The 22266-nt window shown below is 41.7% G+C and overlaps 1 protein-coding gene across 1 annotated transcript in view; it reads left to right on the forward strand.

The window, feature by feature from the left end:
- Positions 1-22266, forward strand: part of KIF26B (kinesin family member 26B) — a 495657-nt gene that overhangs the window by 123680 nt on the left and 349711 nt on the right. The window contains exon 3 of the mRNA XM_053302151.1: positions 20333-20866. Within this exon, the coding sequence (XP_053158126.1) occupies positions 20333-20866 (534 nt within the window). The remainder of the gene's footprint in view (positions 1-20332; positions 20867-22266) is intronic.

Genomic DNA, 22266 nt, shown 5'->3' on the forward strand with positions numbered 1-22266 from the left:
GCTGGCTCCGTCATGGACTTGGTGTGGGCTGTGGGGATCAGGGGTTACATGCCCCCCAGAAGTTCCAGGATGCCCCACGTGAGTGCACGGCACATCCTGGAGAGACTCCCAGGGCCGGGAGGTTTGTTTCAGCCTCCCGGCAGGGGTCTCCTCATGTGTTGCTACGGCACGGAGCCGCGCTGCGGCAATACACAATCAAACAGACGGGGGTTAGCGGAGCGCTCGCTCCACTAACCTCATCTAAGGGGAGGGGGAATTAGGAGGGTTTGCTGCTTGATTAGATATGCATTCAGAATAGGGCCTTCCCTATTCAACCTGAGCAGGCTCTAAAATGAACTGAGCTGACATCCAGAAACCTGTGAGCATGCGCACGCCTTAGAGGGAACAGTGATGTTAGGCAAACATAACTTGGGTTTTACTGAAAAGTACTGTGATCTGAGTATTGTAATTGAATTTGAAAGTCCCGAGTCAAATCTCAGTTCAGCTAATCGTTTGGGTGATTTTGGTCTAGTCACCCTATTGAAATGCATTTATTAAAACAGGAGAAGCAATTGCCTGTTAGAAGTAATTAGAGGTTGTTATGGGGACAACTGAGAATTTGCATTAAAGTTCTAAATAAGCAATTAAGAGATGAGAATCCACAATAATTCCCAGATAATGGAAGGGGGAGGATAGGGATAGGTCTTTCCCTCTCTCTATTTGCTCAAGGCCAGACCAAGATATTTTGCAAATTCTCATGGTTATATTGTAAAGTCCAAGATGTACAACCTAGGAAAATTAATTATTTTTATATTTAACCTTTCTTCTTTGGTAGAACTCAAGGTGGAGTACATGGGATTCTCAAGTAGTCTTCAATCCAGGCACTTACCAACCTGGAATTTTTATTTAGTAAAGTGGCTGTATCATGAGCCCTCGCTCTCAAGTTGGGGTGCACTTCTTAGAGAAATGTGTGACTATGTGCAATATGTGAGTGCAAGTGGTACCCAGCATCCACAGAAATGTTCCAGAAGATGGTGAAGGTGTTACCTGAGACCACACAGTTCTTCATTGACACCCATTTTAAAAACAAACAAACAGCAATCTTGTAGACTAAGCCAACTCTGAGCTCTGCTTGTGTCCTCATTTTCCATCTATTTATTCCACAGGTCCTTTTTGGTTGGTATCTCTGTGAGCCATCACCATGGAATCTGAACATTGATGCTTTCAGTAATAGGACAAATATAACCATAGTAGGGTTTTTTAAAAGTCTTGTGGTACCTTAAAGCCTAAACAATGTATTATAACACACACTTCCATGGATTACGGGTCATTTTATTAAATAATTACAGGTCATTTCATTCAGCGAAGTGAACTGTGGTCCATGGAAGTGTATGCTACAATACATTTGCCAGTCTTTTAAGGTGCCACAATTTGTGGTGGTGTTACTGCTGTAGCAGACTCCCCCTCGCTGGAAGCAGTAGATGAGTAGTGATGACTGGCACAATTGCATCTTCCACCCAGTCCTTGTTTGTGGCTTCTCCACGGCCAGAAAGCCTTTCCTGAATTACTATCTATTGTTCTTTTTCAAGCTGTGCGGCCCTAAGGATCTCTACAAGTTTTCTTTTCTTTTGTGGTTTTATCTTTTGTGCATCAGTGCAAAGCCTCTAACTTGGGAGTCTTGTGCTAATTTGATTCTGGATGAATTTGTATTAAAAGAATGCTCAGCAGGAAGGCATGAAATAGTTTCCCAGAAAGCAGCAAGAAGCTTCATCCTGTACTGTTGATTTAACAAGTTCTGAGGAACTGAGAATAGGAAAAGGAAAGGGAAAAGAGTAATAAGCTGAGCTATAGCTGCTTCTCCATAGTGGGCCACCTGGGGTAGTGCCAAAGAGCCAGTTATGACATTCAGAAGCAATCATAATTCGCTAGTATTTCTTCCTTCTGGACTGCCATCTCTATGTGGCTGTAATGGGTTCATGCCACAAAGCCATTGTCGGGGAAAGGCATCATTACTACATGAAGTATGTTATCCTCTCCACATTTTGACATCTGATGGTCATTGAAAAAGGTGCTTTTCCATTTTCATCTATCACAAGCATCAGTTTAGTTTGGGTGTGAGATGCCAGATGTTCCAACTGCCTGCTATGCTTTTGTCGAATGCTTCCAGGAGGGGAGCCAGCAGAACTTTTACATTCTCATCTTGATCTGAGACTGAAACGCATCATACAAGTGGCTGTTTGTTTATTTACTAACCTCAGCCATATGCTGAGGGCTACCCATAAAATGATCTAATGACTTACGGGATTGCAGTTTGAAGTTTTTCTGTGCTGAATTTTTGTAAGGGTAGATTTTTTTTAATGCTGTTTGTGGGGGTGGATATATAAAAGACCCACCAAAATACCTACCTTCCACTTTTCTGTGCATTTTTTCATGCCTTTTTAGCAGCCAATCTGCTACCTGAAATTATATATTAATTCTGCGATGCCAGCTATCATTGTGAGCATGAAGACATAATGGCACTGTGGAACCAGTCATTTTGATCCTGCTGTGCCTTTTAAAGTGGACTGTGTGCTGGTAACTCTCTTATGTCTTTTTGAGATTGTGAGCCCCTTTAGTACAGGGAATATTCAGTCAATGCATGCATGTGGGTTTACATTCCCATTCTGCCCCAGTTAATGATATGTGACTGGATCAGGGAGAAGGGGCTATCAGCCCGGTTGCCTTGTTAATGGCGGGGGGCGGGGCGTTCAGATAATACCTAAGGGCAGGCACATAGCTATAATGGTGTGGGGGAATGTCCCTGGGCTGCTATGTGCTGTACGTCTGTATTTATTATTATTTCTTGTTTACACAGTCAGACAGGTTTTATTGACTGGTTTGTTTTATCCAGACATCGAGTCCTTCTCAAGGACCTAGGATGGCTGAATTTGTTGTTGTTGTTGTTGTTGTTGTTGTTGTTGTTATTAGATTTTTATACTGCCCTTCCAAAATGGCTCAGGGCGGTTTGCAATTAAAACAAACCATTAAAACAGTAAAGAACTAAAACAACATTTTAAAACAATATAACAACAATAAACAATCTAAAAACATTTTAAAATGACAATTAAACAATCACAATAATTAAAAAACCTGAAACCAGGTTAAAATATTAAAACCAATTAAAAAACCCCTGAAAAGCCAGGCCAAACAAATACATTTTAAGGGCTCTCCTGAAGGCTAATAGAGAATTCAAATTACGGATTTCCACAGGGAGCACATTCCACAGCCCTGGAGCAGCTCTAGAGAAGGCCCGCCTCTGAGTCACCACCAGGCGAGCTAGTGGTAACTGAAGACGAACTTCCCCAGGTGACCGTAATGTGCGGTGGGGATCACGCAGAAGAATGACTTCCAGGAGCCACCGGAGGCCCTCCGTGGCCTCATCCTCACCCGTGATGTGCCTCCTAGGGTGTCTCCATAGAGCCCCTTCCTGCTGCTGCCACCACTGTGGCCAGACATAGGTCTGCCTGCGTTCATGGCCCCCGCTGGACATCTGGTAATCCACCTGCATTGCTGCTAATATCTCTGTGCCAGCTCACACCAACCTGGTGACATCATTAGACTGTGATGTGGCCTGGCAAAGGGAAACCGGGTGGCAAAGGGAAGCTGGGTGGAGCATGACCAGTGGCTGGTGGCAGGGGGCACCCAAAATCTCATCTTGGGCTCGCCTTCCTTGTCGCTATGCCACTGCTTAAGGGCCCACATTATTAAGAAGGGGACACATCCAAAGTATGTCCACAGGGACATCTTGCATGGAAGATGTCGCCAAACCCTCCTGGTATGTCCCTTTATCTCATAGAGGTGGGCTGCTGATCTGCAGAGTGGCCATTTACATGAACATCCCACCCGATGTGATGTGCTGGAAGAGCATTGGGACATCTTCTACACATGATGTTCTGAGGGGCACGCTCTTGTCACATCCCCTTTCTAACATCATGGTTCCATGTGGTGGTATCTGAACACCCAGGGACATAGTCCCCTTACTCCTGACATCCATTCCCTTGAAAAGTTTCACGCCCTTTTGCCAAGAGAGATGAAAAATTGCCAGATGAGATTATGTTTCGTGGGAAATAAAATACGTCCATGAAATTACATCCTTATGGGTACCAATCTTTCCCCAGACCCTCCCAAGCTATTCCTTATACTTACCTTTCCCACAGTTAAAAAACAAACAAACTTGAGCAACTGACAGCTGCCATCCTGATTTATGTATTTACTGAATATAATTATATCCAAGATTCTCTTTTTAGTATGTGTGTGAGAGTGGGTTTTGGCCTTATCATGGACCTCACACACATCCAAAATGCATCGCAGGCATCCAAATGCATCAGTAATACATCTCCAGTGACATTCCCTGAACTCCAAACTCCAATCCAGATTCTCAGACCTAGGTCTGCCACTTGAATATCTGGTTCAGCCCTCAGTTTCACTGGCATTGCATATTCCTTTTGTTTTTGTTTTGTTCTCTCTTGTATACTGTGCTTCTATATCTGCCACTTGAATCTAATAATGTGTTGTACTCAGGGAGGTTCTCTGCTTATTCAGAACATCTCTCAGTCACCTCTGTAGAATGAAAATGCCTCCTACATTGTGCAGACGTTTATGTAGGTGGGAGAGAAAATTAACATTTGCATTTGACTTAAATGTTGCAGAGGTATGTATATTTTATTAAATAAGGAACAAAGCAGGGTGGCAGAAGTTGCAGTGTCAACAGAAATTTCACTTCAAACAGTCTGGATTCATATGTTTGCATATTGTATTTATTGATTACATTTTGATCCCATCTTTTCTCCAAGGGATTTAAGGTAGCATGGTTATCTTCTTATCACACAGGCATTGGACTACCTGTGTATTATGGGTGGAGAGGTAAAACAGCATTCTGTCCAGACGTAATTTTGGAGGCTGGACCTAGAGGCCTTTGGAGGCCCACCCCACTTACCTGCAAGTTAAGCATCATCATGCTCAGCCAGGAAACCACACCACCCAGGACAGACTAAAGAGGACTTCGGGGGGCCCCAGGGGCTGTGGAGGCCCTGGACTTCAGCCCTGAAGTTCAGGGGTAAGAGCTGCTCTGATTCTGCCATGCTTTTTCACCTGACCTTCCAACCTTCTATGACGTCTCAAAGCTTTCCATTTTCACTATTCATGCTAGAAGGGGCGTTTTTAAACTCAGAATCACCTGCTCAACAACTCTGTCAGGTTTGTTAAAAAATTTAATCTGTGGGAAAATGGCTAAGTTATGTGGAATAAAAGTTGAAAAGCAGCCATGAAAACTCAAGATCACAATTAGGTCGCTCCCTCACCCCCAGTCTTTATAATGGGATTTCTTGCATTCACACAGCGAAGCACAGACTGACCCAATCCCTTCAGGAAGGTCTTTGTTGATAGTCTGTCTTCCGTATGACATGCTTTCATGGGTTAGTTGAAATAAATATGTTTGAATTTCTACAAATTAATAAAAAAGATGGCCCCATAACGTCAAGTTATGACATGCTCAGTTTAGTTGGAATATTCATGAAGAGAAGAGAGGAAAGGGAGTGAGTGGAGGGGAAAATTAACAGCCTCTGCCCTTGTTACCCTGGAAACAGTTGTGAAGGACCTCACTGGTGAAATCTTTTCCCCATCCCAGAGAAGGAGAAATGTCTTGAAATGGTATCCATTACAGTTGAATGTTTTAATCATGTCTCTGAGGTAAATAGGAGAGCAGGCTCAATTGCACAGGCTTTGCTTCTTACCTCGGGCTGCTGCTGTTTTGCTACAATTTACCCCAGAACTGGTAGCTGGCTACCTCTAGCACTGCTCTTATGGCTGATGCCACCCCGTTTGCCAGCCAGATTAAACACCAGTAAGAAGCAGAATGGCCTCTTTCCTAGCTGAAGCAAAATCATTTTGGGAAGGGGGCAATGTTCATTTATTGTACAGAGACTCCCTCTAACCTTTTTATGCCACAGTGACACCTTGCATTGTAAAAAGCCAGGGAACTTAATTAAAGCATGGAGGCATGAGTCCAGTCTGAGATATTGTACTGGCTTACAAGATCATAACCATGGAAACACAATTTGGCTATCTGTGTAGGCTGATGGCAACAGAAAAGTCTGAGGATTAGTGTGATATCAGTATTTAAGAAGAATTTGGTAACATGTGTATGAGCATATTGCATTGCTGTTACCTATGCATATGCAGCTTACACAGGTGGAGCATGAAGGATCTAGCCAGATTGTGTTTATGTCTGCCTATAATTTATATAGGAAACTGCCATATACTGAGTCAGACCATTGGTCTATCTAGCTCAGTATTGTCTTCACAGACTGGCAGCGGCTTCTCCAAGGTTGCAGGCAGGAATCTCTCTCAGCCCTATCTTGGAGAAGCCAGAGAGGGAACTTGAAACCTTCTGCTCTTCCCAGAGCAGCTTCATCCCCTGAGGGGAATATCTTGCAGTGCTCACACATCAAGTCTCCCATTCATATGCAACCAGGGCAGACCCTGCTTAGCTATGGTGACAAGTCATGCTTGCTACCACAAGACCAGCTCTCCTCTCCTAAATTGCCTGTGTACGCCAGTACAATATCTCAGATTGGACAACAGGTCTTATGCCCCCATGGCATGAACATCATGGGCCATCCAATTTCCCTGCTTTTTGGAGTTCAGTTGGAACATCCACTTCCATAATTATTGTGTAAACCAAAAGCGTTTTGCTTTAATTGCATCATTGTAACTTCACAACAACCCTGTGAGGTGAGTTAGACTGAGAGGAGAATGACTGGCTGCAGATATCTAATGAGCTTCATGCCTGAGCAAAAATTTGAACCTTGATCAAATTCTTGCACTCTATCCAATATACCTCACTGGTTCTCTGTATCAGGATATGGGCAAGGGATTTGCTCTTCTGAATTTACTTCAAAATTCTTCCCTGACAGTCATTATTTTTTCAGATTTTACTTTTGAAACCTTAATGCAAACACCTGGCTGCCAGATGTGTACATTTGGTAACCCATCACTGCCAATCCATCTTCAGAATAAGCCTGAAGCAGCTGAGGAACCCAATTAATTTTCTTCTCAATGTACACCTTGTAATATTCTAACTATAATGAAAGTACAGGAATTATCTTTACGCTTTATCACCCTTGCTATTTTATATTGAAAAGGAGCTTCTGGGAGTTAAGGTGTCAGTATGGCGACACCAACCTTTCTCCTCCCCCACTTCAGATCAAGGGCAGACGTCTTGGTCCTAAATCAGTGTCTGCTAGTTATGGTAAAGTGCATGAAGGTGAAATGGCTGACAAAAGTGATCTTAGTTCAGGGTTTCTGGAATCCCGGAAACCCATGTGATTCTTCTCCCCCTGCCTATTACAAGGTGGGCATAGGTTAACATAACTAGGTTACATGATAAGTTTGTTTGTTTGTTTATTACATTTATATCCCACTATTCCTCCAAGGAGCCCAGAGTGGTGTACACATATTTAAGTTTCTCCTCACAACAACCCTGTGAAGTAGGTTAGGCTGAGAGAGAAGTGACTGGTCCAGAGTCACCCAGCAAGTATCACGGCTGAATGGGGATCTGAAGTCGGATCTCCCTGGTCCTAGTTCAGCACTCTGAGCAAGCTTCCTGACAGAATGCTATTGCTTCAATGTGGTGGAAAGTCTCTGTCTATGGGCTACGCACTGTATGTTACAAATTTTAGTACGCACCTAAGATATTTTAAGTGTATACCTAATTTTAACTTTGAATGTGACAAACACATGTTTGTAAAAGTAAGTACAGAGAACTTTGACTGCAGCCCCTCCCTACTGAGTGTACTCTCAGTAGCAAACTCTGTGATGTGTGTTTGGAAAAAAATGTGTAAAATGATAGCTGGAACGTAATGGAAATTCCAAATGATGAGGATGTTATGGTAGCTACAATTATCATTGGGGTGAGGAAATCTTAGAATGGTGGTGGGATTGTGTAAAGGTACCCTGAAATATAAGGTTTCAGGTATAGTAAGTCATCTCTTCAGACCCTTGCTTGGCAAAGAAAGATTATTTGTAAATGTGGCTGATAGCAGTTTTGTATTCACTGCATTAAATATTCAGGCCCTGCTTGTGCAAGACTCCCACAGTCTTCCGTTTATTTGAGCATTCTGTTATTTCAACAGAAGTGGTATCATTTTAACAGTTGGGAGCTTCTATGTTTTCACCAGTCAGATCTTAAGATTGGCAAAGGTGGGGAGTCAGTGGCAGATTATTCAGTTTTAGTGAGTGTGTACTTAGGGTAAGGTACAACATCATCTGGAAAGTGGCCCAGATGTATGGAATGTGTACGTACACACACTCCCTCTCCCTTTCCTCCAAGAAATTAAACACTTAGTTTTTCCATTCTGTTCGCTGAAAAATGGCAAAGGCATTGCTTAAACAAAAAGCTTCTGTTCTTGAAAACTACAGCCATAAAGTCAGGAATTAAGACCACCATTTCTTAGAATGGTTTAAAAAACTACTACTCATGTGGTTGCTATCTGAGAAACATCCTTAGTTCCCATCAGTGTTTCTTAATTAGTTTTCTTACCCCCCACTGGAAAGCAAAGATCTGGAAGTCACACTTCTGTCAAGGCAAAGATGTACACAGCCTTTGATCTCTGTTCTTCACCCACCTTTCTACCACTTGGTATGACTGATTGATCACCACTGAGGTCTATGCTACCTACTTCTTCTTCGAAGAAGGGGTTTCTACCCAGCATGTTTCCGTTCAAAAGTGATCTTTGAGCTCAGCTATGCTTGCTGATACCCAATACTTATTTGCCTTACTTTTCACTCATTTTGACATGCTAAAATCCATCTGCAAATTGTTGCTGAAAGCTATAAGCTTTTAAAAAGAATTATACCAGAGTAGACTCTAGAGCACTTTTCTGGTGGTGCCACAATTATGGAATACCCTCTGCAGGGAGGTCTGTCAGGCACCTTTTGTGATGTTTTGTGAGGCCTTTTGTTTTGTGAGGCCCTTAACTGAATAGGTTTATCTAATGGTGTGTTTTAGTGGGTATTTTATGCTGCTGGTTTATGGCTTTTTATCTCTACTGTAATGCAGTTTTTGTTTTAAACATTGTGTTATAATGCATCTTAATTTAAAAAAAAATTTTTTTTTATTTTTTTTGGTAATCTGCCTTGTGAGGCCTTGAGCTTAGAGTTGGTATATTGAATTTTTTCAACACATAAATAACTGTGTGAGCAAGTGTGTAGATTTTTATGATATATATGTGTGTTCTCCAGAACACATGTTCTCATTAAAAATACATTAAACATATAAAGTGAATGTACATATTTATATAAGCTTGGTCATGTAAGCATATATATGCTAACTCCGGAGATGCCGTTTCTGTTCTTGCCCAGTGTCTGTCAGGGTCTGGATAGGCCAATATAAGCTCAGACGTAATCCCAACAAGACTGAGTTCCTTTTGCTTACTCCTCTATCTGGCCAATTGCCAAGTTTGGGTCTCTCCCTGGATGGGGTTGCACTGCCCCTGAAGGAGGTGGTCTGTGACTTGAGGATCCTCTTGGACTCGCAGCTCCTGCTTGAGCAGCAGGTGGAGGCTGTGGCCAGAGGTGCCTTTGCCCAGCTTCAGCTGCTCCACCAGTTGCGGCCCTATCTCGACCAGCACAGCAGGCCCTGTCAATGGTAACTCATGCCCTTGTCATCTCTCATCTGGATTACTGTAATGTGCTGTACCTGGGGTTGCTTTGAAGATGACCCAGAAGCTTCAGTTGGTCCAGAATGCAGCAACCCACCTGTTTATGGGCACTAGGAGATATGATAGTGGGACACTTCTCTTGCGGTTACTGCACTGGTTACCTCTTTGCTTCTGGATCCAATTAAAAGTGCTGGTTCACCTTTAAAACCCTTCAAGGCTTAGCACCTGCTTACCTGGCCAGTCCTGTGGGATCTTCTCAGATTGACCTTCTTTTAGTCCCTGGTCTTAGAGAGGTCCATAGTACTAGGGCCCATGGAAGGGCTTTCTTGTTGCTGCCCCTTCACTTTGGAATTGTTTCCTCCCCCCTAGATTCGGTCTGCCTCCTCCCTTTCAGCCTTTAAAACCTTATTGAAGAAATTTCTTTTCTGCCAGGGATTTAACTTTTAACTTAAAAAAAAAAAATCCTGGATGCTGTTCTTGATTGTACATCACCCTGAGTCTGTGGACTGGGCGGTATATTAAATATTTTAATAAATAAATAAAATAAATATATCCCACCAAGTCCTGTTATGTTGCCTCATCGTGGTGGGGGGAGGGTGTTTCTGGGAGAGATGAATGAAATACGCCGGGAGGTATACTCCCAGTAGGGTCACCCAAAGTGCAAAGGTTATCCCTGCTGCCCAGCAAAAGTAAGCAGGCACCTATATTGGGCAGCAGCTATATAGGAAGGTGTTGGAGGTGGACGGTCACTTCAGTGACAATGACAAAGGCATCATTTCATACTGCGCTACAAACCACTCCTGTATTTTACCAAGAAAGCCACATGGATAGACAAAATAGAATGATTGTTGATGTAGTGCCGGATGATGGGCCCCTCAGGTCGGATGGTACTCAACATGCTACTGAGGAAGAGCTGAGGATCTCTGAGTACCAATAGTGTTTATGATGTGGTTAGATTAAAGCCTTTTGGACATCTAGTGGCTGATGTTGCCATGTGAGAAAAGAAAATCCAAAGCTGCAAAGACAGAGTTACAGTGGGAACGTGGAATGTAAGAAGCATGAATATGAGAAAGCTCAACACAGTGAAATATGAAATGAATCAACTACAGATTGACATCTTAGGCATGAGTTGGAAAATCCAAGTTGGAAAATGAGATGGGAAGAAGGAGGAATTGACAAAAATCAGGTGGAGACCTCTTCCACAATCAGAATTCTGTTTGTAGAAGGGGCTGACACCTGATTCTAGCAGACTTCCCCACCCTTTATCATTCCCTTCCAGAGTCCACTGGCCTTCGGAAGAGAGGCTCTTCAAGGGTGCAGGGTCTGCTGTGGGGAGCAGGGACAAGGAAATTCCCTTGTGTGCGCTTCTTCTTGCTCATGCAATTTAGCTTATAGAAGAGAAGATGCGTATGAAACTTTAGAGCCATATAGAGATTAGGGTAATATGTTGTTGGCTACAGCAAGGACCAAAAGGTATGCATATTGCAAATAGCTCTCTCCTGCACCACTAAAAGCAATATCTGCTGCCTTTCTTGTTTCAGAGTTTTAAGAAGACATTGACAACATATGTCTATTTTAATTTGTTTCATCATGATGTAAACCGCACAGAGCAGTTTGGGGTGGCATAAAAATACAATCAATCTATCAATCAATAAACAAACAAACAGATTTCTAGAACTTTCTACACAGCCGTGAGGATAATTCAGTTGCTGCATTTAGAAACTCTTATAATTAAGCATGTTTATATATAATTTTGAATAATAATAGAATAACAGATAATGGAAACATCAGGATTTTGTATTAGGATTCTGGGCTGTGCAAAATGTAAAAACCTGACAGTTTCTAAAACTTTAACCATATATCTATTAACTGCATAGTTTCAGAGAATGTTTGTGTTCATATGTATTGTAGCTTAATTTAATTTTTTTGAACTGCCTGGGAGCTCGTGTGACCAAAATATGTTTCTGAGGATATTTGGACTAATGTTTCTAACTTGATCAAAGTGTCACCTGTTTCTTATGATCTACATGGCACACATTATAGTATACAGATGGTATATGACTCCTGCAAGATTGAATAAAATTGTTCACAGCAATCAATTTAAGTGCTGGAAATGTACTGCAGATCAAGCTGATTTTCCCCCACCTTTGGTGGAGGTGCACCAAGGTACTGCCTTTTTGGCAGAATATGATTGATGTGTCATTTATTGTATCCCTGGGCAACATATTAATATTAATATGGAAGCGTCTGTTTTGCTACAGGATAACCTGTATCTCAGACTTCCTCTGTTAATGAGTTTACTAATTTCTAATCATTGGTTGCTTCCAGAATTATTTTTGCAAGACATTGGAAAGCTGTTTCTATCTCTTCTAAATCTGAATGGTTGACAAAATATTATTGAAATGCTAGAAATAGATAAATTGATAGAATGTATTAGAAGGAGGACTTGTATCATCTATATCTAAAGCAGATAAATTGAATTAATTTTTGGAATATTTGAATACTCATAGGATTCTGTAGCTTTAAATAGAACAATTTTATTGTTATAATACGACTCTTTTTTGGTGGTAGTTGAAAATTAAAAAAAAAAAGATTGACAGCTATACTGCAAAATCAGAATTTTATTGCATTGTAGGCCCGCACAATTTGTGATATACCAATCTGAATGCAGTCTACCAACCATACATTGTGAGCTTCCAGGTACTTGAAATGTCCTGTTTTTGCACTTCTGGGTAGGAAAAAACAGGTGGTTTTTATTGAGTTGCTGGTATGCTCTGTTCGGCTTAGTAGGACAAGACTTGAGCAGACCTATTGTATTGGATAAGATCAATAACAGCTCATCAGATGTGTTCTCCTCAGTATACAGGTATATACATGGGTATAGAGCTTCATGACTGTTACCTTGATGAAATCCTCAGCTAGGTGCACACCAGCAATTTATTAGGAAGAAGGCAATTGCATGCAACCAGCAAAGGAGAAGAGGTGCCTGGTTTGGCCTACCTATTAGTTGCCTAATATCCTTTGTAAGGCTCTGCTCTTTATTTTTCTGTATGTTGAGCACCGTATATCGAAAAGCGCTTCAGTCAGTGACAAGACACAGCAGGTGGGTGACACAGACAAATGGAGTAGAGAAAAGAAGAACAAGGCAACAGTATGGCTGGCATGTTTCACATATCCTAGCTCTGTATAGACAATATATAACTCACCACCTGCCTATCCCCTTTTAACTTAGTAATTTGTGCTACAATTGTCTCTGGGATTCTTCTTCAATCTGAAACCATCAGATTTTTTTTTTAAATCTCTCCTTTTACTCATGATTCTAATTTATATTAGTTTAGGCTCATGATTCTTGTTTGTACCAGCACTGAATGAATACATTCACTTCCAGTAGCATCATACTCAACCTTGGCTTGAATCAGAACAAAACATTCTTTGCTAAAAACAAAGCATATAGTTACAACCTTGAATAATTGTCTAGAGTTTTGAAGAGCTCTGAGCTCCCATCTCCAGCTGGCACTTTGGAAATGCATGCCAAAATGCCATGGACTTTTCAAGTCGGCATGGAGTCTCACAAGCAGACCTATTTTTGTGAGGTTTCCTGCTGAGTTTTAAAGCCTAAGAAGCTCAAGCAGTGTGCATAACTTGGCATCCTCCTGTTGCTTATGCTGTGCAGCCCAAACTCTACATAGCTTGAACTCCTTCTGCTTCTGTTTTATACATACCTGTAGGACTAATAACTTGCTGCTCATTAAACCCACCAACATGCCCCCTAGAACTCACACAGAAAGTGTGTTGATGCCAAAATATAGTAGCTATGCTATTCCAGAAATCTGTCTCAGCAACTTTGATGTACATAAACATGATCTAACTTCCTCTGTATAATATGTAATATATAGTGGGCATTCCTATGAGGAGAGGAGAGCTGGTCTTGTGGTAGCAAACATGACTTGTCCCCATAGCTAAGCAGGGTCTGCCCTGGTTGCATCTGAATGGGAGACTTGATGTGTGAGCACTGTAATATATTCCCCTCAGGGGATGAAGCTGTTCTGGGAAGAGCAGAAGGTTTCAAGTTCCCTCTCTGGCTTCTCCAAGATAGGGCTGAGAGAGATTCCTGCCTGCAACCTTGGAGAAGCTGCTGCCAGTCTGTGAAGACAATACTGAGCTAGATAGACCAATGGTCTGACTCAGTATATGGCAGTTTCCTATGTTCCTACCTCAGTATCTTTTCTTGGAACAATTTCATAAGTCCTTCAAAGGATAAACTTTGAACATATATTCTTAAGCTTCTGTCACTTCAGAGCTTGTATTTATCCAATTCTGCCTGATGTACATCATATCCTATTTGCAGTTCTAAATGTTGGTTCTTTTAAAATGATTTTTTTGTGCCATAAATCAGAAATGGCAGGGTTATTTTGAAGTGTGTAGTGATAGACATGAAAGAAAAAAATGTCTCATTAATTTATTTTTTACATACGATAACCCTCCTATTATCTTCCTTATTTATCTTCAGAAAATAATCATTTCATAGATTTGAACCATATCTGAAACTAAAAGCAACAGTTGTTGCCACAGAACCAGATAAAGAAATGATTATAAGGCTTATAAGGTACAAACAAGAGTGTAGGTCTTTGTGGTAGCAAGCATGACTTGTCCCCTTAGCTAAGCAGGGAATTCATAAGCTAGTTGCATATGAATGGGAGACTAGAAGTGTGAGCACTGTAAGATATTCCCCCTAGGGGTGGGAGCCGCTCTGAGAAGAGCAGAAGGTTCCAAGTTCCCTCCCTGGCACCTCCAAGATAGGGCTGAGAGAGATTCCTGCCTGCAACCTTGGAGAAGCCGCTGCCAGTCTGTGCAGATAATACTGAGCTAGATAGACCAATGTCTGACTGAGTATATGGCAGCTATATGTTCTTATGACTAATCAAATAGCTAGAAAACAATGCAGTAGGCAAAGTCTTCAGACTTGCTTTAGCACTCTGTGGCATTATTGAGGTGGGATGAAAAAAAGCGCAGAGCCCCTTTTTCTGCTCTTATATACAAATGGGATGAAAACCTGATGTGGCCATTAGTATATTTAGGACTGTTCATTCAAATATTGTACCAGGTAATTTAAATTCTTCACCCAGAATAAATTAGGCAAATTAATCAGTATCCCATATTGTATAGAGGCAGTAGTCCTGTGCATAATTATGGGTGTACATAAAAGTGAGTTCAGGTCCCAGGACATAATCTGAAGGCACATGATGCAAAGTGAGGCCTGGTTCTGGTCAGTGCCTGGGTGGACATTACATGTCACCTTGGATTCAATCATGGGGGGAAAGACAAAATATAAGTTCAATGAATTTTTTTTCAAGTGATATGGCTGCAGTGCCAAGAGATACTTGCAAGTCTGCAGTTGCCATTATTTTTTTATTTAACATATTTGTATCTAGGCAGTATACAGCAATAAAACAAACCAAGGAATTTTAAAACAAAGCATATAAAAGTTCAAATTAAAATAATACCCATAAAAACTATCAAATAGCTAAAATGCTTGGCTGAAGAGATGTATCTTAAGTTGTTTCCTAAAAGCCAACAAGGATGGAGATGCTCTAATCACAGCAGGAAGTGGTACGTCACAGCTCTGGGGCAACTACAGAGAAGCTTGCCTTTGAGTTGTTACCAGATGAGCCGGCAGCACCCTCAGACGAACCTCCCTTGAAGATCTTAATAGGCGGCGGGGTTCATAATGAAGAAGATATTCTCTTAATGCCCTGGGCCCAAGCTGTTATGGGCTTTATAGGTAATAACCAGCACTTAGTATTTTGCCTGGAAACCTATTGGTAGCCAGAATAATATGTTTTTAAAACAGAGTAATATGTTCTCTTTGGGACGTCCCAGAGACCAATCTGGCAGCAGCATTCTGCACCAATTGCAGTTTCCAGAATACGTGCAAAGGCAGCCCCGCATATAGTGCATTGCAGTAGACAAGCCTAGAGATTACCAGCATGTGCACCACCACACCAAGGTCAGAGGTGCACCTAGGTAATTTTGGAGCCTGGACCTAAAGGCCTTTGGAGGCCGCCTTCCCTGGAAATTAAGCATTATCATGCTCCACCAGGTGACCACACCACCCAGTATAGACTAAAGAGGATTGGGGGGAGGGCCCACGGGCTGTAGAGGGCCTGGACTTCGGCCACGAAGTCCATGGGTAAAAGCACCTTTGTTTAAGGTCACTCACTTTCAGGAAAGGGCTTCAAGGAAACATTTTGAAAAAACCACTTCCAGGAAATATTTTTAAAAATATTTTTAAACCAGACTCACCGCTGGGTCTGGGTCAGTGGTGGCAGCCATGGGTGTGTGGGTGTGTCTGCCAGCTCCTCCCCACCACTGGCCTTTTCCTAGTCTAAAAAGGGCTGGTTTGGCCCATTTTGAGGCCGTTCCAGTCCTTCCTCTGGTGGCACTGGCCATTTTAGAGACTGCCACGCATGCCCAATGGGCCTCTGCATGGACAGGCCATGCAGAGACCCATTCGGCATGCACGGTGGCCCCTAAAATTGCCACTGCCATTGGAGGAAGGGCTGGAATGGCCTGAACTGGCCCTTTTTAGAGTGGGAGAAGGACGGCAGAGGCGGGGGAGATGGCAGAGACCCTCCCCCCCCATGGCTGCCGCCGCCGCCGACCCAGACCCGCACGCTCCAGCTACTTCCGGCCAAATAGCAAACAGGGCTGAAGGGAAGTACTGCTGCCCCATAGGACTTGAGAAATACTGGGTGGGGGGAAAGCAGAGGGAGGGGTAAGTGCACCCTCCCCCACCCTTAAAGTGCGACACACACCCCCCGCCATTTAGCCACCCAGTGTGGTTCCGTGCACATCCCTACAAGGAACTATGCAGGCACTGAAATTCCAGCCCTACCCTAGTGGGTCATCTTCACCATATCCTCACATGCCTCCAACTACATTTCTTTTTATCAGGATGCCAAGTTTTGAATCAATACAACATATTTCAGATATCTACACATGCCCTGGCTATTTTAAAGTTGATCACCTGTGGAAAGAGACTTCCTAGAAACTATCCAGACAGGATGACAGGATTGCTTTGAAATTTAGATTTTTCAGTTTTCAAGCAATAAAATGATGGTGGTGGAGGGCAGGTTCCTGATGTACTTTATGCTCTTTCAGAATTGTCCAACCTGTGCTGGTTCATGTCTCCTGATGCCATCCTCATCTAGGCTTCTCTTGGGCTTATGTTGACAGGACTGCCTTTTAGCTGCTTTGCATAAAGAGGTATCATGATTTATTAATCAATTAATCACAGCATGCTAAGTAGCTGTTCACAGTAGTTTAACAGTGAAAATAAAATGTTTGAGCATATAATAAGGATGGAGTATAATTAATATGACCTCCCAGCAGTGAATACTCCTTTCTCCCCTCCTCCTCAGAACTCTCTGTGTCTTGTTTCCAATAAACAAAGATTAGGACTGTGTAACTCTGTTTGCTTTGGTTGTTGGCTCAGGACCTCCTACATGCACCCTCTAAGAGGAAACTACACATTGGAAATACAAAGCTTTTCTGGGACAACCAACCATAATCAGCTCCCTCTCTTCTATGTATCTCATCCTTCCATTCCTGGACCCTTACTTACTTGGAAGAATAGTGCTTCTCACATACTTGAGTGCTTTTCTTTATTTTCACCAATCAGTATGTATAAAGAGTGACTCCTCATGGTAGCATTTCCATTGATGTGTAAGATGGGGGCATTAATGTGGAATATACAAGTATTTTTCTTTCAGAAACTTATCATGGTACAAAGACTGCCGCCCCTGAATTATACTTTGCCCCTTCCATATCCCCCAATATATATATTTTCTGGGGTTGCCACTTCAGACAACAGGGGATGGTTGTCGTATACATGCCCTGATTGTAAACTTTGAGGCATCTTGACTGGCTTCTGTTGGATGTAAAATGCTGGACTGGATGGATCTTGGTCATAGCCAGTAAAGCAACTCTTAGGTTCTTCATTATTCCTTAAGCATGTGTAAGGTTGTTATAAGGAAGAGAGAGTCGTTATAGACTGGAGTTGCCCAAGATATCTACAAGTGATAGACTTCTTGGAACATTCTGATTTGTAAATAAACTGCAGAAAATTATGTTTGTGGGTTAACATGCATCTTGCTTTTTGTGCAGTTACCAACCCTATTCACATGCTATTTTCAGTGCACATAAAATCTGTTTACACATGTAAAATCTGTACACACATGCAGTTATTCACACACACGGCCTCTGCACACGAGCATCTAAACCTGACATCTGCTTCTAACCCAGGGTTGCATGCTCATGTGAACCAGAGCAAACCCCCACAAGCCCAGGTGGTCTGAATCTGGTGGTCCAGTTCAAATCTTCAATCTTAACCCAGGTTACTACAGAGGAGGGGCTTCAGTACCTGGGGTTGTTGATCATGTGTCCACTTTCTGCTGTGTTTGCAGATACCAGCAGCCAGCCGCCATGTTTGTTAGAGAGCACTGTGACTGGAGGGGCTGTGAATGTACTGCTCTTCACAGTCCACTCTATGATCACTTATTCAAAATGGCTTGAATGGGGCTTGGCCCATCTTCTTCCCCCTTGTGGCTAATTGTGTGTAATGAGCTGTAATGTGTAATGAGCTTTTCCCTACTGCTGGCAGTGCTATGCATTGTGGAAGGCTTCTCTTGATACCTGCAATACCTTCCCTCCTCCCAGCTCTCGGCAGCCATGATCGTGTGGGTGGTGAGTAGGGAGAGCCAAACAGAAACTCTGGCCGTGTGTGGGCATTGAGGTTAGGGCTCATTCCTACCTGAAACCACCCCCATCATACATGTTAAATGCTTGTATGCTAGTACACTTCCTATCTGTACCCTACAGTTGAGGAGGCTTGTTCCAAGGTTCCCTTTAAAAATGAACACATACAGTCATTCATACAAAAAACATGTACATGTTTACAGAAACAACTTATCTGAACATACAACAAATTTTAATTGTAATTGTTTAAATGGGTTATTTATTAATTGTTTTCTGTTTTATTTGTGTGAACCACCTAGAGCCATCTGAGTGAAGCGGCATAAAAATTTAATAACTAAATAATAAATAAAATGAAAGATCTGAATAGGCTCTCTCTCTCTCTCTGACTCACATACACACTCCCTGCCCATGCTCTGTAATCTCACCTGCTTTGACCTTTATACATTGCTTGTGTTCTTGAAAATGTCCATGTATTTTGGATTATAAGGGTCAGGCAGCTTCACAGTCATGAGAGGCTGAAGCAAGGAGGATCTACTTCCTCTGAATGATGTGAACCAGATATTTTGTTGCATCGTATATGTCTAATTCAGATATAATGTGTACCTAGGAATGAATCCTGGCTTCATACAATGTCTGCTGTCTTCAGGCATGCATACACTTGCTCCTATTGCATGTGAGATGAGGGAAAACTTCTGATCCTATTTTAGAATAAGCCAGGGTCTCTTATTATATCTGAATCAGAAGATCCTAGCTTATCCAGGCAGAGTTTCAAAAGGAACCGTTATCAGTTTCAGATTGTGCCTTGATTGTGCATCAATTTATAGAGGCATTTCTGGCATGAGATTCCCTGTTTGCTCATGGCACATTAATCTGGTGAGGTGAATGTTCTGTGTAAAATCTGATGTAATGCAGTGAGTTAACTGTGTGGTGTGTACATATTTATTTATTTATTTATTTGATTTATAGCAATACACATTAAACCAAAATATGATGTGTATGCAGGATCCTGCTTTCAAAGCTGCCATATAGAACTCCCCTGGGATGAAGTATATGTACTCTGGCTCACTCCCAACACACACACACAAATTGGAAAAATGAGTCATGAGATGTGAACTAGTATTCTGCCCACTGGTAAGGGCAATCTTGATTGTTTAGTATCACTAGTGGAAAATTCTTTGTAAATGAGAAACTGATCCATTTTAAGGTTGAAATCCCATACACACATAAGAACAGCCCTGCTGTATAGGACCCAAGGTCCATCTAGTCCAGCACCCTGTTTCCCAAATTGGCCCACCATATACCACCGTGAGCCATTTTTGGAAGGATATATAAATCAAATACATAAAATATGCCTCTGGGAAGACCACAGGCAAGAGATGAAAGCATGCTCTCTCTCCTGCTGTTGCTCCCCTGCAATTGGTATTCAGATATATGGTATCAGGGAATGAGTCTCATTGAAATCAGTGGGATTTACTTTTGAGTAGACATGCATAAGCTTGTACTGTAAGACATTACGTGGAGAACATTATATTTGAACTTACATTATTAAATTCACAATGACATGCTCTCATATTGGTTGGTATTGTGATTGATCTGTTCAGCTGATTAGTTAGCAAAATAGCTAAAGAAATCATTTGGAGGGCGGGGTTGAAATTATGGGTAATTTTTAGTGCAGATTGGAAATGCTAATTGGATAGATCTTCATGAGTTAACTTCCTAACATCTTTCAACAGCAGTCAAGAATCTGACTACTGATTTAGAGCTGGCAGCAGCACATATATTTTAACAACCTACTCTTGGATGTAGCTGTACTTTATTTGTATAACAACAAAACGTTTTAGAATAGATTGGATGTTCTTGTCTCTGTGTAATGGTTTCTTCTTCTGCTTGATTTTTAGGACCCAGCATTTTCTTCAGCAATTCATGACAGACTGCAGGTGCCCAACACCACCCGCAAAGCATGGAACGAAAGAGACAACCGGTGTGATGTGTGTGCCACTCACCTGAACCAGCTGAAGCAGGAGGCAATTCAGATGGTACTTACACTTGAACAGGCTGCCAACGCCGAACATTGTGATGCTTCTCCTGGCTCCCCTCCTCCCCTTCCCAATATCCCCACCTTAGTGGGCTCTCGACATATGGGCAGTCTGCAACCCAGAGACTGGGCATACATGTCTGCTCCTTATGCTACTTCCAATTATGCTGGCTTTCTTCCTAACAAACTCAGCGGAAAACCAAACAACATAGGGGTCGTTAATGGGATAGAGAAGAAAAATGGTTCCTTGGGGCACCAGGCAAAGGTCAGTGTACAGATGGCCACCAGTCCCAGCAATGGTAACATCCTGAATTCTGTGGCTATCCAAGCTCATCAGTACCTAGATGGCACCTGGTCCTTGTCAAGAACTAATGGCATTACTCTGTATCCCTATCAAGTAAGTAGCATAAGAAAGGTATTTGAAATATTTGGAATGGTATCTTTCATAGCAATTTACTCATACTCTTCCTTGATTGAGGTGTCCAATCCTGATTTCAAACTTTTTTCTTTTGATTTATTCTAATTCAGCAGGACAGATGCTGAATAATTAAGGTGAGGCAGAGCATTACTGTTTTTTAAAAAAAATCCCTTGATAATAATACATTTTAGGTCAACTACAGACTAAAGATGAAATTGAAACTAAGGGTGTGCCTTATGTGTGAATTCAAGGAGAGTGCCCGATATGTATGAGAGCGAAAAACTCCCTTTGGGGTCAGTTAGACTTGCTTGTAGTACACAGTGCCAATTTTAAATTTAAATGCTTTGTTTTGCAGTATTAAAATATCTTCTGTCTTTTTTTAACCATAATTTTTTAAAGGATTTTTAAAAAAATGCTGTTACATGCATAGACAGAAGACAGAACCCAAATAGTATTTTGTTATGGAGGATTGTGAGTGCTGACACTGGATAATAGCCAGACTAAATTACTCCTGAGCGGTCATATTGAAATTATGTAGACCTTTAGTATAACTCCTGAATAGTACTGTTGAATAGTACCATTCTGTGCTTATAGTGCCTAAGATCAATGCAGAGTTACTACTCTGCATTGATCTCAGGCACTATAAGCACAGAATGGTAGCAAACATCTATAAATAAAGGGAATTATAACATCTATATATAAAGGAAATTATGGTGGGGTGGAAGAAGAGGGCAAATGATTTTCTCTTTGGTATTTAAAATTTAAATTTGCCCAGATGCATGCTTTACCTCTGTCCTCTGCTAACTTGGCAAAGAGGCACCTGCAGAGTTACTACTCTGCATTGATCTCAGGCACTATAAGCACAGAATGGTAGCAAACATCTATAAATAAAGGGAATTATAACATCTATATATAAAGGAAATTATGGTGGGGTGGAAGAGGAGGGCAAATGATTTTCTCTTTGGTATTTAAAATTTAAATTTGCCCAGATGCATGCTTTACCTCTGTCCTCTGCTAACTTGGCAAAGAGGCACCTTTTAATGTGATGATTCTCTTTATTTAGCAGGGGGAGAGTAACTGGCCCTATACATCCCCAGCACAGTACCTCCAGTGACTGTTGCTGGTGTCTGTCTTATTGTAATCACACAATAATACACTATTATTCTTCACGCAACAGTCTACATCACATGTGAAATCAGCGAGTTAGAGCCACAGAATGAAATGTGACATGCACACTTATTTTTACAGCTCTAATCTCTGGCCTCTCTTTCTATCATTCCGTCAATATATCCTGCAAATAATGCCAAAAAGCCACAAATCAGTATATCCACTGGACCTCAAAAGATGTGGAGTGGGAGAATAGAGAACAGGGCATTACT

The sequence above is a fragment of the Hemicordylus capensis genome, chromosome 1 (genome assembly GCF_027244095.1).
Source record: "Hemicordylus capensis ecotype Gifberg chromosome 1, rHemCap1.1.pri, whole genome shotgun sequence".
In the NCBI taxonomy this organism is placed as follows: domain Eukaryota; kingdom Metazoa; phylum Chordata; class Lepidosauria; order Squamata; family Cordylidae; genus Hemicordylus; species Hemicordylus capensis.